Below are 18694 nucleotides of genomic sequence, written 5' to 3' on the forward strand. Positions count from 1 at the left end.
CAGCAGTCTTGTTTCTTGAGCTATCTCCAGACGAAGGATGACTTCCGATGCCACTGCTAGCTGTAGTTTAATGTCCCCTACCTAAGAGCGGCTCCATCTTCTAAGGTCGCGGGCTAGACGACGAAGTTTCAGACGCAAAATCGCGAGATTATTCATGGCGAGAATTAGTTTTTGCCAGGAACTTTGGACTTCCTCCAAGAAACCAGGGATACGGAGCCAAAAAGATTCAAATCTAAAATTTGGAAATTTATTCCTTTGTTCATTTCCAACCAGGAAAATGAGGGCATGATCAGAACACGTTGAGGATAGAGGATAAAGACACGAATTTGCAAACAAGGAATCCCAATCCGTGGTCGCAAAAGCACGGTCAATTTTGGTTAGAGTGGGGTTTGAGCCGTCGCCTACCCAAGTAAAGCGCCGACCTGGGAGATTTAGCTCTTTAATTTGGATTTTATCAATGAGTCCCCTAAAACGTTGCATCATTCTTCTGTTTAAGCGATCGTTGTTTTTGTCCGAAGCTTTATAAATGAGATTAAAATCTCCAATGATGAGCCAGGCCGGTTTCATTGAGGATTGAAGGCCTTCTAATTCAGCAAGAAAAGCAATTTTTTCAGCTTCTAATTGCGGTCCGTAAACCACTGTAATTGACCATTGTTGAGCTTCTTCTTGCATAGTTATGGTTGCAGAGACAGAGAAACGTCCCAGATGAACATTAGAGATTGAAAAAAAGTTATCACAGGCAAGAATCACTCCACCTCTTGTGCCTTCAGCTGGTAGAACAGCAACTTGACGCGCAAAACGTTGGCCAAGTGTGTTTAAAATTATTTGGTCAGACACAACAGCAAGCTTGGTCTCTTGTAAGCAAACAATAGTAGCGCTATGTTGTTGAATACAGACTTTCACAGAATCTTGCTTGGCCTTGGCGTACAAGCCTCTTACATTCCAATTGAACAGATACACATTATCCTGCGACATAGTGTAAATGGTCTACTATCACAGCCCAAATGGCAGAAACACAGCCAGCGCAGCTGGGAGAAACACAGCCAGAAAGGGGGTAGGGGGTAGACCTCATCGGTGACTCTGATTCATAGTTGACAGGAGAAGCAGCAAGCAACATAGTGCACAGGTAGCAGCAATCTAAAAGACAGATACATCTGAAGAGCTGAGTCTTCAACAATAGAAGGTGTCTTATCATCGGTGAGCAAAAGCTTCTGCTTCCGGTCGGCAAGAGTCGGTCACAGCGGCGCCACAGACGCCTTCTTCTTGGGTACCTTCAGCCGGATGGCCTTGTATCCTCCCTTTTCCACTAGATCAGCGATTGTCTTCAGTGAAGCTGGGGAGAGTGGCTTCTTGTATCGCTGCAAATACAACTTTTTGACGTTATCATCAAAAGAAGCAGAATCGTTCATGATACCGAACTTTTTTGAAAGTATTTCTTGGGCGAAACTTTCAAATTTCGCATTTGCACGTCGTTTGCAGAGCAGTCGTTCACTGTGACGCTGAGCAGAGGCAATGGCAGGGATTTTCACCTTAACGCGGGAAGGCTTCCTCACGTTCACATCCGGAGTTGGGAGAAGTGGTGGCTGGATCGGCGTTGCGATGTCATTGATGAACTCGTCGATCTGTGAGTCCTTTGCTGCAGCCGGAGATGACAGAGTTGGAGCCGCTGTCGGTCCTGCAAAGGAGGTCACAAAAACAGGGGAGGAAACATGAGGAGAGTTTGTATCCGGAGAGTATATAGAGTGATTCACCGCCGCCTCGTGAAGCATGGGATCGAGATGGCTCTCCAGGATTTCGAGCACATCCTCTCGACCCTGCGAAGACAGGAGAGAATCAGCTTGGTGAGTAGTCTGGGCCGACGCAGAGGTGACAATCAGGACAGCAGCAGCGTCTCCATCTGGACTCGGGTTGTGGAGGGTGGCTGGAAGTTTGCATGGAGAGGCCGTAGCAGGGGTAGAGGAGGAGAGGGGAGAAACAGGCACGTGATCTACACGAGAACCAGACTGGGAGGGAAAAGGAGGCCTAACCTCGCTTGGTTCACGAGAACGGTGGGAGCGGCTTCTGTGGTCATACCGCTCCTTGCCTCGCGATCTTCCCCTTCTTTCCTGGTCGCGGTGCTGACCATCACGCCGATCTGGCTCACGACTCCAACTGGAAGAGCGGCCGCTGATCCTGTCCCAGAGTGAACGGCTTCTGTGTCGGCTTCTGGAGTGGTCCTCTTTATCATCATCTTCATCGTCCGGGCCCCGGGCATGGTCTGGCTCAGCTCTGCAGGGGAGAGGGTACTCCTTGAAGCTGATACCATCGTCCTAAAATTCATAGTCCCATTTGTAAGCACGAGCCTTGCGGGTGTGGAGGTCTTCTAGGGTATCAACGTGGACCAGGACATTGTAGGTCCAGCCATTCTTTGGCTCGGAAGGCGGGGGATTGCGGAGGGGATCCATCTCCGGCAAAGGGATGTCCGTGGGCAGTCCTTCCTCATCGGCGTCAGTGATGGCGAAGGAGCCACCACGAGGAATGGCCCTTGGCTCGTCCGTCCACACCCACATGTCATAGGTGCGGTTGTAGTTGCCGCGCCTAGAGTACTCCTCCACATAGTGAATAGCACATTTGTGACCAATCACCTTTGCCGCTGCTTCATCAGTTCGCTCGTGCATGGGAATGCCCTCAATGCAGAGCCGGGCACAGTAGCGGTAGCGAGACTGGATGCCATGTAGACTTTCATCCCAGGGGCGGAAAAGGTATACTCTGCCAGAAGAAGTGGAGAGCCTTGGCTGGCGAAGGATGGCATCACGATCACTTTGATTTGAGCAGGTGATGAAGAAGTCTTCGGGGTGGAATTTGGTGAACTGAATGTCAGCTCTCCTCATGTTTGCCACTTTGATTTTGCAAAAGAAATTTCTCTCTCCTTTTTCTGTTTACGAGCTAATCTAAAACAAAAACCAACAAGACGTCCATCTTTACCAAAAAAGAACAAATATACTTTTCTTTAGAAGAAGATGGTTTTGAAAGATTTGTTTTTGTTTCTTTTAGTGTAGCAGAAAGATAAGGCAAAATTCCAGCAGATTTAAAAACGGTTTTCTTAGCACTAGGTTTTGTCAAAATCTCACCATGTTCAGTCACACTCAAAACATTTGGTTGATTTTTGGTGAAATAGTCATGAACATCAAAACCAACACCTCTATTGTAGCTAGTCACTTTAGATTGATCCAAAATCATGTTAAGTTGTTTTTTACCATCAGAAAATCTTTGCAAAGAACTTTTCAAACAAGAAACCTATTTTTCCAAATTAGCACAATTTTCACAATCTACCATGACACCTTCGCTTTTACGACATTTGGGGCAAGAAAGCACTTCATTGGTTTTCACAATATCTTCCATGTACTCAACACGACTTAAGGCATCTTTAGTTTCAACTTATTTAGTGAGCATGTTGAGCAATCCAAAACATCATGTGGTTATTTTAACTTTTTGGCACAATTCATGTTAAACATCAAACTAGCATGAAAAGCAATTTGATATTTTTTTCAACAAATTTTTAGTCAAAAACAACTCATCCAAAGTGCGTGTGTGTAAGACAAAACTAAGAGCTAGAGAAGATCTATTTTTCAAATCATGTACAGCATTGACCTCTCTAATTTTCGAAATCTCATTCATTAAAACCTCACAATTTTTGCAATCATCATCATTGGGAATAAGATATTTTAATCTAGCAATTTCAGAATTAAGAGATTCAATAATAAACTCCCGTTTTTTATACATCTTCTCACACTTCTTATTTTTTGCACTTAAAATAAGAATAGCTTCCTCAAAAGAACTCACCTCATTGTCTTCACACTCTGAATTCGATTCACCACGTGTCAAGAAGCAAACACCGGAGATGTTCTTTCCCTTATCTTCATCTTCACTCTCACCATCTACATTGCTTAGTGGCTCAAAAGCCGCATAGATTTGATCAAACATCTTCTTGAGATTCTCCTTAGTCTTCTTCCCTTTGAATGTGCTCTTCGGCTTGTTCTCCTTGGTCTTCTCTGCACCATTATCTTCCTTTTGGCCTCTTCCAAGCTTTGGACAATGTGAACGAAGATGATCAACATCACCTCCCAAGAAGGTACTGCGGCGGCCCTACCTCCACCATTAACGAAGTGTCAATTGCTATATATGTTAATTGGCGAGTGTCAATGCCTGACAAACACTATTAATTAGTTGTTCGTGTAGGATCGAAACACAAGAACTAAGCCAACCAGAGGGGGGCGAATGGTTGGTATGCCTAAAAACCCAAACTTTTTGCGGAATTAAAAGTTACTCTCAAATTCGATGAATCGTGGTCTGACCGAAGGTGTTGCGCTGGTCTGACCGCCTGCAAGCCGTCGGTCTGACTGAGATTGGAACTTCGGTCGGACCACCGAGATCACCTGCCGCGCCTGAAGTCGCCACCGGTTTGACTGCCGCGATGCCACCGGTTTGACCACCGATGTCTCACCGGTTAGACCGCCGAACCCGAGACAACACAAATCAAAGAACCCTCAAAGTAGATGACAACTTTATTGCTTCTCTCTGTGTTTACAAATTGCAATAACAACACTCCTTACGAAAATCTCGACTAAACTCGAAATCCTAACCAAACTATCAACTTAATTGCTCTCAAAAGCGATACCGGGAAGTCTCACGCTCCCTCTCTATTTATACATGAGGTAGGCAGCCTAAAGCCACGAACCAAACTCATACTAGAAGTCCTAATCCACCTAGGAAACCTTCTTGTACAAGAAACAAATTGTACAAACTCCAATCATACCAAATTTGGACTCCTTCCAAATTCGACTCCGAATCCCATACGCACACAATACCTCCATCGTATGCCATATGGAATCTTCACTAACCACGTGTATTGAACTCTAGCCTAAGTATCCCGCATGATATCTGACCGTCACGGACATCGTCTTATCTCCAAGCCGACTCCCGATCCATCACCGGCAATACTCTCCCGAGGCATCAAGTCACCTACACATGAATCAAACAAAGAAATCATCTCCGAGACCAAGCTATCTCCAACTTGACTCATTAGTAGCAAACACAGTATTACATACGCATAGTATCCATCTAAAAGCCATAAATATGAAACAATCACGGATATCGAAATAAACAACCCAAAACCGAAACCGACACAATGTCAGCCGGTCAGACCGTGGGCTGGCTGGTCTGACCGCACAAAACACACCGGTCGGACTGGCAGCACATGCCCGGTTTGACCGGACCCAAATCACAGCAGCAGTTCCTATTCACCTACAAATTCCAATCATCTCCAAAACCACTTCGTAAATAAATTCCAAATATCAAACCAATAATCTCCAATGCCAATTGTTCATCACAAAATAATAATCAAAAACACCTTTGATTTTACAGTTCGGACTCGGTGGATCGCTAGCTTTGCCACTTATATATATTGGTCATCCAGTACTCCCAACTTTAATCTAGCCTTCCCAAAAGGGAAAAAAAAACTTTAATCTAGCCGACAGCCGACATACATATGTAATTTAGGGAGTTATTACATGTGTTATTTTAGAACTTACATTGTAAATACACTAAAATTACATATGTAATATAGGCACTTACAATGTAAATACATGCTGACTATTTTTTCATGAAAAATATGGCGTCATATTTATAGGCAGTCCCTTTCTAAATTGTACAATTGTACAATTATACATTATTATATTTATAGGTTTCACTGTTTATCTAATTGTTTGAATTTAACGACATCGGACCTCTAGCCAACGTATGCTATACCATCGGTTCAGCGTTCATTATATCATATCATTATTAGCTGATTGGTTTTTACTGAATTACATTATTGTTTTGATTATCGTTAGTCGATTGCCTTTATATCATTATCTACATTGGACATATAGCCGATTGCTCGAAACCCTATTAACATCGGCTAGTATCAGCATCGGCTGGAATTACTCCATCGGTTTGTCAGCCGATCGACTCTTTGATCTTCAATTATATATCCTGTCAGTTACAGGATCAAACTGACTCGCACGCACGCCTCTTATTGATATTTGAGACCTGCACTGAAGCTAAGCAGATCTCCTAGGCCGTTGTGTTCGTTGACTTAGTTCGCGCCAACACAGATCTGACACCATCGATCGAGCGCGGAATCTTCATCAACAAGTTCCAACAAAACAAATATGTAATTCTTCAAATTCAATATGTCTCCTTTTATTAATTCTTCTACTCTTGTACAATTTTTATTATTTATGCAGATTTTTTAAACAAATATGTCTCGAAACTTCCATATGTTGTTTCTTTCCTAAAAATTATTCAATTTTGTTTTTCTATTGATTTATTAGAAAAAAATCTCATCTATAGTGGCATTTTACTTGAATGAGATTTTGTAAACCTCGAATACATATCATAAAATTTCTAGATCTGCCACCGAGTCTAGAACAATAGGCGGGTTCTACTACAAGAGACCTAACAAGACGAGCTACGGTCATTTCATTTCATAGTGCAGGTTACATTTTATCTTTAGTACACTAGCTGGAACCTATTATTTTCTCCATTCTATTATAAGATTATTTAGGTTTGTACTAAGTTAAACTTCTTTATATTTGATTAAATTTATAGAAAAGCGTAGCAATATCTACAGCACCAAATTAGTTTCGTTGAACCATTAAATATATTTTTATAATAAATTTGTTTTGTGTTGAGAATGATTTTTTTACTATAAACTTGGTCAAATTTTAAGAAGTTTAATTTAGGACAAATCTAAAACTACTTATAATATAAAATGGATGGGGTACTTGTGACTAAGAAACATATGGTATACAATCCCATCTTCTGGAAGGCCTAGCATCCCATTATAACAAGAGATAATCTAAGAAATGCCATTGACAAGCGTTCGAATCCCAGAAATGCCATCGACAAGTGTGAGTTCTAAGAAATGCCATCATAGAAACGATTTTGTCCCAAAAATGCCATCACCGTTAGGGTTCCATCCATTTTGCGCCGTTAAATACACTGTCCATCCTATAGAACTTAACGGCGTGGAATGGATGGAACCCTAACGGCAATGGCATTTTTGGATAAAGTCGTTTGTACGATGGTATTTTTTGAAACTCACACTTGTTGATGGCATTTCTGGAATTTATACGTTTGTCAATGGTATTTCTTGGATTGTCTCTTATAACAATTGACCCAATAAGAACAAGTATAAATGTATCTGGTGAAGCATAGAAGGAAAAAAAATCAGTATGAATGCACACCTAGTAAATCCCTTATTCTGTTTTAAAAAAAAAGTCCCAAGAAGTTATTTTGTCCCCATAACAGTGAAATTCCTCACCGATGATGAATTGATGATGCTGCTTGCTTGATCTCTATCACTAGCGATTAGTAAGCTAATTAAAAATATCTCATTAAATTGTCTAACCTATTCTCTCACGAAGAAATATGATTGACGTGCATTCTTAGTTGGTACTTAGGTCAAAAGTATACTTCCTTTCTTAAAAAAATCTTACGAAAAATTATTTCAGGAAAGAGACCATAAATCTAAACAAATTATCCTAGTATCCAGTCGGCAAACTGTCGCATCATTTGTACTATATATTCACACTTCAATTTACTGTCAAAACTATGTGTATTAGTTAGGGGAATAGTGGATATTAGCTTGCTAATTAATTGCGCAAGGGGAGACTCCCTCGATATTTTTTAATATATAGTGTTGTTACTTTGTTTGATCATTTATCTTATTTAGAATATACATAATTATCATTTATTTTATTGTGATTGGTCTTATTGTTACATTAAAAATGCTTTACATACAACTTAAATTCTTATATATTTACTAATCTTTTTAATAAGATCAATAGTCAAACTTATGTTAAAAATCAATAATGGTATTATATAGTATAAAAAATAAAGGATTAATTCACAATGCAGCCATGCAGTATTCCTCCCTGGTTCAGATGCAAGGGACATGCTGAGGGGCTTAGATTTGTACTCTCTCCGTTTGATATTATAATTTGTTTGACTTTTTTTTTTAAGTCAAAGTCCTTTATGTTTGATCAAATTTATAGAAAAAATTAGCACCATCTATAATACTAAATTAATTTCATTAAATTTAACATTAAATATATTTTAATAATATGTTTATTTTATATTAAAAATATTATGATATTTTTCTTTAAACTTAATTAAACTTAAAATGTTTGCATAAGAAAAAAAATCAAACGACTTATAATATGAAATGGATGAAGTACGCGGAAGATGTTGAATTCTATCGTATCTCTGCTTCCAACGAGCTTCAGAGACTACTGACTTTCCACAGCTTTCAGATTAGCTTGAATGGAAAAGGAAAAAAAACAAAGAAGAGAATCAACGGAGAAGAGAAAAAAAAAGTTTGGACAATTAAATTGTTCTAGAAGAATACAAACGGTCCGAGGAAATCTCTGAAGAAAGCCAGAAGAAGTTCAAATGGAAATTATTCTTGATGAAATTTCTTGTTATGGAATGATGAGGAAGTGCCCCTTGTTTTTGTCTTCCCAAGGTCAACCATTTCATAGAATGTGGTTAATAACCTTATACGGTCTCCGTTTCACAATATAAATCATTCTAGCATTTCCCACATTCATATTGGTACTAATGAATCTAGACATATATGAATGTGAGAAATACTAGAATGACTTACATTGTGAAACGGAGGAAATACATAGGCAGATCGGCATGTGCTTTTTCTGTAAGCCTGATGGACCCACATGGGATATATTAATATTAGTAGGGAAATTAAGCTAATCCGCAGAAATAAAGGAATTATCTGTGCAACTTATTCCACTTATTCTAGAACGGAGGGAATAAGTAAGCTAGTACTCGCTCTAAACAATAGCACTTATGTTACGAAACTTTTCATTTTTTTAAGGAGGGTATTTAAAAATGTTGCATATATCCGGTTGGATGAAAAATTTAAGACGTTTTATATACCCGGTTGTTTGAGGCGTTGTAAACTGCCTTTTTAAATTGGGAGCTTAGTCCCTCTAACAATTGAGAGTGAAATTTGTTCTTATGAAGATTTGAACTGGGACTTGGCACCTACAAAACTTTTCATAAGGTATTGCAAGGTAATTTGTTGCTAGTGAGAACCTATAATTTTGACATGCACCCATGTTCTCCGTGCTGTGCATCGATGATCCGTCCAATTGAAAACTGAAAGACTCGGAGCCCAGCCTTTGAATTGATCCGGACATACGACACCCTTTTTTCTGTGCAGTTTCGTTTCGTTTCCAACTTTTCAAACCTTCCCACCTTCCCACCAACCATTTCCATTTCCCTCCATTCCTCCTCTCTCCCGCCACCGTCAGCTCCCGCCTCCTCCCATGGTGGCCATACATAGGCACCCCCCATGGCGGCGCGGCGCGCCGTGGCGTGTCGTGACATGAGTGGTGCGTGGTCCGGCTCATCGTCGTCGTCGTCGTCGTCCTCGGCGTCATGGACGCCATCTTCGCGCTCCGGCCGGACGCCCGGGCGCGCGCCATGGGCCGCGCCGCGGCGCGCCTTCCCGGGTGCCTCTACCTCTGCCTCTGGGCGCCGGCGGCGGCCATCGCCGGCGGCGTCCAGCCCAAGTGCGTATATATATCCTCACCTTTCTCTCCCGTCTCGGTTTCTTCATCTGTTCCCCAATGTGCCCGTTCGTGCGCAGCCATCTGTTCTGCTTGGACGCGTGGATCGGCGGCGGTGGCGGCGTCGGCGCCGGCGGAGGCGGTGGTGACCGCGCGCTGGAGCTGTTCGAGGCGTACAGGGGGGCGCTCTGCGCCGCCGTAAGCGGGTAAGCTAGCTAGGCTAGGAGAGTTCGTCTTCCATGCGTTGCAGCTAGATTTTGAGAGGACATGGCGGCGGGCGTGCAGGTGCGTGCCGGGTTGGGCGTACAAGGAGGGCGCCGCGTGCATGGAGCTGACGGAGCACGACCTGGCGGCGTCGGCGTCGCTGCAGGTGCAGCAGCAGTTCTACCACGAAACCGGCACCAAGGTAAAGGGAGCGCGGACAAGCTGTTCGATTAATGTCTCGTGATGCGTTTGCATTGCATCATCAATGGCGATAGATGAATATGATCGACTGATCGTGTCGTACGCCATGGCAGATGGCGGTGTTCATGGGATGCGACAGCGGGGAGATCGAGGTCGGGCTGTCGGCCGCCTCGGCGACGGCGACGGCGGCGGTGGTGGGTGAGATGCAGCAGTCGATACTGGAGGAGCTCCTCCAGATGCCGCCGCCGCCGCCGTCGCCCTCGTCGTCCTCGCTGCTGTCGCTGTCCGTCGGGAGCCCGGAATACTCCTCGCTCGTTCGCTCGATGGCGACGTCGGTCGGTGCGTCCGCCGCCGCGGATCCGTCCCCGGTGCACGGCGGCCTGCTCGCGCCTGTCTACGGCGAGTTCCCGGGCTCCGACGACGACGCCGCGATGGCGCAGGCGATGCTCGCGGTCATCTCCACCCCCGCGCCTCCGCCTCCGCCGTGGCGTCCGCCCCGGCGCCGCGCGCGCTCCAGCTCGTCGCCGCGCAGGGCGACGGCGTTCAAGGCGTACAACGCCGCGCTCTCGCCGAGGGCGCGGCCGCGGCCGGGCGCGCCGGGGCAGAGGATGATCAAGACGGGCATCTCGCTCCTCGCCAGCGTGCACATGCAAACGCGCAGCCGAGAGCTCGCCGCGGCGCGCCAAAGAGACACTCACGCCGCGCCGCCGCCGCCGCCACCGCCGCCACCGCCCAGCAGCAGCCAGCTTCACCACATGATCTCGGAGCGCCGCCGGCGAGAACGGATCAACGACAGCTTCCAGACGCTCAGGGCATTGCTCCCTCTCCCTCCCGATTCAAAGGTACAAGAAAACAAAAACCAATCAAGAACTCATCTCTCGATCCAAACATCGTTGCATCACATTGTGATCATCAAATTCATTCATTCATCATCATCATCGTAGAAAGACAAGGCGGCGATTCTCGCCAGCACGACGGAGTACATGGACAAGCTGATATCTCAGGTGTCCGAGCTGGGGGAGAAGAACCGGCAGCTGGAGGCGCAGCTCGCCGCGCGTTCCGGCGAGGCCCAGTGGCTGGCTGCAAGCGGCGGCGGCGGTGGCGGTGAGTCGTCGTCGGAGAGAGTGCAGGTCGACGTTGTCATCGCCGGCTCGTCGGCGTCGACCGATCAGCCTCGGGAGGTGAGCATCAGGGTGACGGTGCGCGCGGAGTGCGACGTGTCGGAGCTCGTCGTCTCCGTGCTCGCGCGGCTGAGAGAGATGGGTCGCTTCGCCGTGGTGTCCGTCGACGCGGGGCGAAGGAGCAGCTCGTTTGCACAAGCCAGCCTTACGCTCCGTGTCATGGTATGATCCTTACTATTTACATTTCTTGACTTTTCTACGATATACTCCTTCTGTTTCATACTATAAATTATTTGTTTTTTTTCTTAATCAATCTTCTTTAAATTTGACCAAGTTTCTAAAACAAATATATTAATATTTTCAATACAAAGCAAATATATTATCAAAATATATTTAATATTAAATTAAATGAAACTAATTTAGTGTTGTAAATGTTGCTATTTTTTCTATAAATTTAGTTAAACCTAAAGATGTAAAAAAAAGTCAAAGAAGTTATAATATGAAATGGAGGGAGTACTATACTTCAAACTTAGAGTACTATTGTCATCCCAAAAATAGCTTTATCTTTAGTTGTAGAAAAGCAAATTGATATGAAGGAAAAAAACAAAGTATCCATTATCAATGGAAAAGTAGTATTGATGAGTGGATAAGTAAAGATAGGTAAGATATATTGAAAGAATAAAACTCATCAGTCTTTCGTAGATAACGAGAAAAACAGGAATGTAAACTTATTCGGAACAAATGGTATAGGCTAAAAATGTAGATATTTTGGAATAGATTGAGTATATACTTTAGGAAAAATAATAACGTGGAGTTGTGGTTATATGATTTTATCTATTAGGGTTTTCTGGTGGTGACAGCTATGCATGGATTCAAATGTTGTTGAATGGTACGGTCAACTTCCTGTGTACTTGCATTGATGCTTCACTTGCGTGAGGCCTGCGGTTTATATCGCTCTCAATAGGAAGGGGGAGAATAATTTTTTTTTATCATAACTTGACAAAATCAGACAAAATCTTTGAAATGTCAGAGAAAGAAAAAGGATATCTATAAAGAATCTGGACTATTTTTACATCAACCAAAACTGTTGACCACATAGGTCAAAATAGTATTTAGTTAACCCAGCTATTTGAATTAGCCCTTGAAGACACGATTCACCTGACCAATTAAACTCTCTCATATATATATAGTTGTATATAATATACTTGAATTACCCTCATTCCAACTCCAGCTCCATGGCAAATAGTTTATGACGTTTATGAGTTGAAAGTTAAATTAGAAGTAATTAAGGTAGCTTTTTCCATGTATGTTCTTCACCACCATGGAAATCTTTATCCACCATTCAAAAGCTATGAATCACGGTCGCCTCAAGTAAAATACTTGTCAAACATGATTGATGTGATCAATTCAAGTTAACATCTGTATCACTTGTCTGTTGTTTGGCATTGACAAAATGACAAGTAGAATTACAAATACAAAACAAATTCAGTCACCGTGGGGAAATCTCAGCTAATTGTCCATACTGAAAAGTACAAGGTAGATGCATCACATGGTCAGAAATACTTGCTAATGAAGCTTAACAAGAGTGTACTTGTCAAAACATTGCTGTAGGCCGGCGACGTCTGCGACGAGACATCGCTGAAGGAAGCCGTGGCGAAGGCCGTGGACAGCGCCGCCGGTGGCGCCACCGCCACCGACATCGCCGTAGGCAGAGGCAGAGCACACCAGTTTTGACCGGATCAGGGAGGAGGTGAGGCTAACTGAAGAAGGCAGGAGGATATGGCTATGTTTGGTGGCAATGGTGGTTTCGGTTTTCACTTCAGTCATTTCACTGTCTTGTAACTCTTGTTGCTTCTTTTAGGTGATTAATTTATTTCTTAGGACCTTGCTTTCGTAGTGTGAGTTCAGAATTCAGGGGATTTGTTAGGAATTTACCTATAGTTATATTCAGTATGTGAAATAGTGTAACTCAGCTAGCTTATTCATTAACTGTTGGTTACAGATGTTTTTTCCCCTTTGTTTTGTCTTTTTTTCGTCATACCAGGTTAGTTAATTGAATATTTGAATTATCAACTGCATCAAACTAGGCTTTCTTCAAGTTTCAGAGAACTCCTTTTATGCATTCAAAAAACTATGACCAGTCTGATGATCTTGAGGGGGAAGCTAAGTTGCTACCGCTTGATTCTTGAATGGACATGCTGACATGTAGCTAGGTTTGTCAAATTCTGAAATAAACCAGGCATCCCAAGCAATGTCCAGTCAAGTTGGAATTTCAGCCAGCATCCAGCCGGAAAACCATTTAAGCCAACAGTATAGCTGAGAATGGGACATCAAGTCAGGGGTTATGTACAAGGTGAACTGTGACTCTGTGAGTTGATAACGATTTTTGTGGCTTATATTAATACCATTATCACATTAGTGTAAGCCTCTTATAGACAGGATATATACATCCAGTAGATCTGCGATCTGTCGATTCAGGTTAAGCACTCGTTCAGCCAAGCTGGCTACCAAGCTCTATCAAGTTTTTATTCGAGAGATTGATTATCGAGTCGGCGATCACTCGGGCGCTCGACTTCATGTATCCTCCTGAGAACGGGCAGATGGAAAGTGTGCACATGAATACCATGGCAATAGAGGTTGCCTGTGATTGGCTTAAGAATCCATAAATGTGTTGGTACTTACCTGATGTTAACATGAGTAGTGGGATGCTTTGATCCTTTGCAAACCTGAACACCTTCTCATCTCTGATCACCACGCCCTGAGGGCTTATCTGGAAGGTGAAAGAAATCATGTTAAGTTCAGTGGATTAGACAACGATCTGGTACATGGTAGGTAATACTTCTGCATCAGATCATTTTCCTTATTTATCTTGTTCACAAGATAGATATGAAACCCAGGAATTACTGGAACAGAATCCAGATTTGGTAGGGAACATATTAGATTGCTTTAACAAACATTTTTTTTGTGAAATATGTATTGTTCCAAAAGTTACCTTCAATCTTCCCAATGGATCGCCATCCAGGATATCTGTCCCAGCATTGTAAACAATCAACTGAGGCTGAAATCTACTTTCTGCAACCTGCAAATAACATGCTCCAAGAGGAACCGGTAAGTAACAAGTTAGGTAAAAACTGAAAAATAAATACACAAAGAATGGATGATTCAAAGCGCAGCCATTCTGCAAAGATATGGAGGAACAGAAAGTATGCTTCTAACTTCCAAGTGCATTAAGCTGCCAATACATAAAGAAACAGTACTGGCAATAAAGCATTGGCCATGAAGTACTATTTTATTTTCACATTTCAATCTTCCTTGAGCACAGAGGCTAAACTTACTCAGCGCCATGGATGCAATTTAACTCAACATCAGAAGCTTAACTAGTAAAAAAACACTTTTTTGTTCACTTTACTTAAAATTCTGGACATATATCAATCAAAAATTGTCACCTCAAAATGTTATACTTGACCTAATAAATCTCCTTAAAACTGCACTTGGTACAGGGAAAACATCATGTAACTGCCAGTTTTCAACATCACGCCATAAAAGTGTAAGATACCTTAAGAGCCTTGTCAAGTTGATCTAAGTAGTCTTCTGTCTTTGTCCCACTCTAGAATGCACAATCACAATTACGTAATGAGAAATCTAACTCAAATTTGAATTAAATGAAAAGTTTAAGGAATAAGCAGGGTCCATGAGGCAACTTACAACTAGCTCGACTTTTTGATCAATATACCGCTTAGCAACATGATCCTAAAATGAAGTTGTCAATTTACATAGGAAGTCAGAAAATAGCTGGTATTAGATAAAAGGGAATGATAATGACAAGGACTGGACTTTAAGTTGGTCAAAATTTACATGAAAATCATAGCATTTTTAGATTGAACACCACAACATTTTCGTCTCAAAAGAACAACACCACAACATTTGAATAGAGAGTTTTGTATAAATTGCAGAAATAGACAGTTTGAGTTTCAGTTTTGACATATGTTCAACACTGGTTGTCTAAACCTGATAAAATGCAAAAGTGTGTCCCCTACAGCCTACACAATAAACCCAGAACTTGTATAACCACAAACCCATATACTCCAGATGTTATTCTTACATAGGGATATATTCCAGCATTGTACATATCCAAAGTGTAAACTCTTCCTGCAAGAGAAAATTGGCATCATAATAACCTATATATTGAAAAGATAATGTGCAGAAAAAGTAAAGGTCATACCATCATTAGCGAAATCCTTTTCATGGCCATTTCCTTGGTGGGCATCCAGATCTATGATCATCACTCTAAAATGATTCGAACAATTTAGGCATATATAAAGATAAATTTAACAGTATAGAATGAATATAAAAGCTTGCAACACTGCCAACTAATGCAATAAGTAGTAAGAAAAGCACATCGAATATTAAATTCCAACAAGTATCCCAAACCTTCCTAGTAAGAAAAAGGATTGACATGACAGAGGAATAATACAGATAGTTTATAGAAGCTAGATAGCATAGCCTGGTGTGGCACCTTATCTCTCTGGATGTAACTGGAAATTAATTCCCAGCAATCTATGCAATGGGTTGGGGGATAGTTTGTGTTAATTTCCAGGATACGAACCCATGACTTATGGAGAATATAAGCAGTATGATGGCTAAAATTTTCCCTACATTTTTAGGGGCAAAACAGAGAGCTTGTAGACTTGCACAATATACTGACAGTTGAAGAAAAAAATGTGAGACAAAGGTGGGACTTGGTATTGATGATGATAGTACAAATGTGAGCACACCTGCACCAGAGCTTGAGCACTGGTGGGCAAGCATGCACAGCGACGCTTTTATCACAATGTGCTATGGGTATTTCTAAAATGCGGGATACCAAGGGCATTAGAATGATGGTATAATAAGAAGAAGCAAGTGTTATTTCTGCTTAGCATTTAATCTGGCAGGAAGATGAGTGCATCTGTGCCGAGCTGGGCTCGGACATGTGCACTTGCAGAATGACAATGGTCTGGACAAGTGCATCACTGCACTAGCACTACACACTTCTCAGATTACTGACATGTTTGAGCGAGTTCTGTGTCAGATACGAACAGTTCCAAAAACTAAACAATCATATATGCAGTTGTTGTGGTCCTGTCAATAAAGGTTTTCTCACCTCGAAATATTTAGACGGACAAAAGCAAACTGAATGCAGAGAGAAATATCAGCATATGCACAAAACCCGCCCCCTTGCTCTGCCGAACAATGGTGAAACCCTCCGCCAACATTAATGGCCCATCCTCTCTCAAGTGCAAGCTTGGCCGATAGAATCGACCCACCCACCTAAGAAAATATAATTAGCCTTCAATATACTCAAACTATACAACTTCTAGCACCAAACCACAAGGCATCACCTGTTTCCTGAAAGGGTACAGTAGCTTTTGCTGCACAAGCCAATTAGGAATGAATGCCACAGGAGGAAGCTATGATGCAACAATCTCATTAGCTACCCGCACATCACATAATTCTAGACAATCAAGCCAGTCTGACTTCTACTAAACAACCAGTACCTCTACAATGGACGCAACCTTCAGGCTGCTCTTGAGGCTGTTCAAGTACGACTCCGAGTGCACCTGGTCCAAGCAAAAACAAACAACTAATTCAGAACATATCAGGCCAAGAAACACTGGTGTCTGCACTCCGAACCAAACAGAACACAGATATCCCTTTGCTTCTCCTAATCGCTCCCGTTCTTACCACCAGCAAATCGTCCTTGGTCGCTTCCAATGGCTCCACCACTCGGTTCTTCTCCAGGTGCCCTTCCTTGGTGAGGAACTTGCATATGCGGCCCCATTTGGAGGAATCGAACGGGTGCCTGCACAGCCACAGCCATGTCCACCGCGAGCGCGCAGTGAGAGACTTCGTGTGCAAGGAGTAGTACATGGTGAGGGGGATACATGGGAAGGCAGCTCACAGCTTCTCGATCCCGAGGAAGGCGATGTCGTACGCCGGCGAGTACACCACCGGAGCCTGCAGGGGAAAGAGAACAGACGCAACCGCGGTGACGACTCGACCGGTAGGAATCAACTGCTAGCCTTGGCGGCGGTGGCGACCGACCTTGGAGCCCGGGACGTCGAGGTAGAGCTTGCTGGAGAGGATGCGGTCGCGGCGGAGGGGGTCCGGCGGGGTCGCCCCCGCCGCCGCGGACGGCGCGGAAGAGGCCATCCACCGGATGCGGGGAGGAGGGGGGAGCTCGGGCGCGGTTGCGGAGGAGGGAGACGAATCGCTGCGCCGCGAGAGGGGCGGCGGAGGACGGCGGCGAGTCTGCCGGCGAGAAGAGGAATGCGCGACCACGTCGCCGGAGCTCGGGAGAATTCGGTGATGTGATATTTGCGATGCACTACTTGCTAATTTGCAGAATTGCATTTTTCATCCTGTAGTACGTGTGATATTTTGCAACAAATCATTGATAAGCTAATCTATTTAGGGCTTCTTTAGATACAAGAATAAACAAAATACTACATGAATAGACACATAAATCGAATGTCATGCTACTTGTATATATACATATAAATATATTTTTAATGTATAAAAAATATACACATATATATAAAGTTTATATATGACGTATATAAAGTTTATATATAATATATACAAAGTTTATATAGGATATATACAAACTTTATATACAATAAATACAAACTTTATATACATACGTATTAAAAAATAAAAAAATAGAAAATACACAGCATATATAAATTTGCATACGCGTATACAAACTTTACATATGCGTATACAAACTTTACATACGTATAAATACAACTTGGTATGCATACGAATACAATTCATAAACCTTAAAAAAAGGGAAAAATAGAAGAGAAACCCGGAAAAAAAAAGGAAAACACAACCGAACAGAAACGGAAAAAAAAAGGGAAAACGCTCTCCCTCCTCACCCGCGCGGCACGTCTGCCGCCCCCTCTCCGCGCACGACACGTGTCCAGTCGCGTGAGGAGAGGCGCGCGCGACTGATCGCCAACTAGCCTTCTCGATATGAATAGACACATAAATTAAATGTCATGCTACTTGTAATCCTATAGGAATTAAAAACATGGAAATTTGTTGAATTGATCGTTTTGGATATCCTAGAGTGAACTCACAGGAATTTTAGAGAAAAATATCATCAAAATAGGGTTAAGAGGAGAGAGATGGTGTCTTTGCGTTTCCCAAATGATTTTAAACCATGAAGTTTGAGCTGATGCTTAAAATCCTCAAAATAGTGAAAGGAAGGAAGGATCTATACGTGAATTTCTCTAACCAAATTCTACAAACCAACTGTCTACCTAGGAAATAATTCTAAAGGATTTGAATTTGTATAAGTCCATTGAAAATCCCTTGTTTTAAAGGTATAATTGTTGGTATATAAAATGTCTCGTTTTGTTGCAGTGCACACGTATGTCCTAATTCTTCGTATACTCATTTGTACTCAATTGAAATATTTTTTTTATATTTTACTTGTTCAACAGTAGCTACATTATCAATAGTAAGTTTAACCTCGTGTGTTTTATTCCCCATCATTTAAGTGTTTAT

General features: G+C 42.5%; 2 protein-coding genes and 1 pseudogene across 2 annotated transcripts; 1 reads left to right on the forward strand and 2 right to left on the reverse strand.

Moving 5' to 3' along the window:
- Positions 1–865: 865 nt before the first annotated feature.
- Positions 866–2155, reverse strand: LOC127777627 (uncharacterized). The gene is made up of 3 exons (XM_052304227.1): positions 2028–2155; positions 1530–1814; positions 866–1358 (listed from the first exon to the last, which is right to left on the reverse strand). Exons 2-3 carry the CDS (start codon positions 1767–1769, stop codon positions 1236–1238), a joined length of 363 nt encoding a protein of 120 aa, XP_052160187.1. The 5' UTR covers positions 1770–1814; positions 2028–2155; the 3' UTR covers positions 866–1235.
- Positions 2156–9674: 7519 nt separating this feature from the next.
- Positions 9675–12848, forward strand: LOC127775412 (putative transcription factor bHLH041; annotated as a pseudogene).
- A 562-nt stretch (positions 12849–13410) lies between these two features.
- On the reverse strand, positions 13411–17529 carry LOC127775413 (histone deacetylase 2). Its single transcript, XM_052301657.1, has 13 exons — positions 17225–17529; positions 17082–17137; positions 16865–16982; positions 16678–16740; positions 16522–16590; positions 16284–16450; positions 15363–15427; positions 15243–15289; positions 14846–14890; positions 14697–14747; positions 14133–14219; positions 13823–13910; positions 13411–13726 (listed from the first exon to the last, which is right to left on the reverse strand). The coding sequence occupies exons 1-13, from the start codon at positions 17330–17332 to the stop codon at positions 13632–13634; spliced, it is 1059 nt and encodes a 352-aa protein (XP_052157617.1). The 5' UTR covers positions 17333–17529; the 3' UTR covers positions 13411–13631.
- Positions 17530–18694: the final 1165 nt, after the last annotated feature.

The sequence above is a fragment of the Oryza glaberrima genome, chromosome 6 (assembly GCF_000147395.1).
Source record: "Oryza glaberrima chromosome 6, OglaRS2, whole genome shotgun sequence".
NCBI lineage: Eukaryota > Viridiplantae > Streptophyta > Magnoliopsida > Poales > Poaceae > Oryza > Oryza glaberrima.

Excerpts from the sequence above, each read along its gene's own strand:
- LOC127775413 (XM_052301657.1), bottom strand. The coding sequence starts at position 17,332 with ATGGCCTCTTCCGCGCCGTCCGCGGCGGCGGGGGCGACCCCGCCGGAC. Across the intron at positions 17,138-17,224 it reads TCGACGTCCCGGGCTCCAAG|GCTCCGGTGGTGTACTCGCC; the intron begins GTCGGTCGCCAC and ends TTTCCCCTGCAG. Across the intron at positions 16,451-16,521 it reads TGTACCCTTTCAGGAAACAG|GTGGGTGGGTCGATTCTATC; the intron begins GTGATGCCTTGT and ends ATATTTTCTTAG.
- LOC127777627 (XM_052304227.1), bottom strand. The coding sequence starts at position 1,769 with ATGCTTCACGAGGCGGCGGTGAATCACTCTATATACTCTCCGGATACA. Across the intron at positions 1,359-1,529 it reads GGAAGCCTTCCCGCGTTAAG|CGATACAAGAAGCCACTCTC; the intron begins GTGAAAATCCCT and ends TTGTATTTGCAG.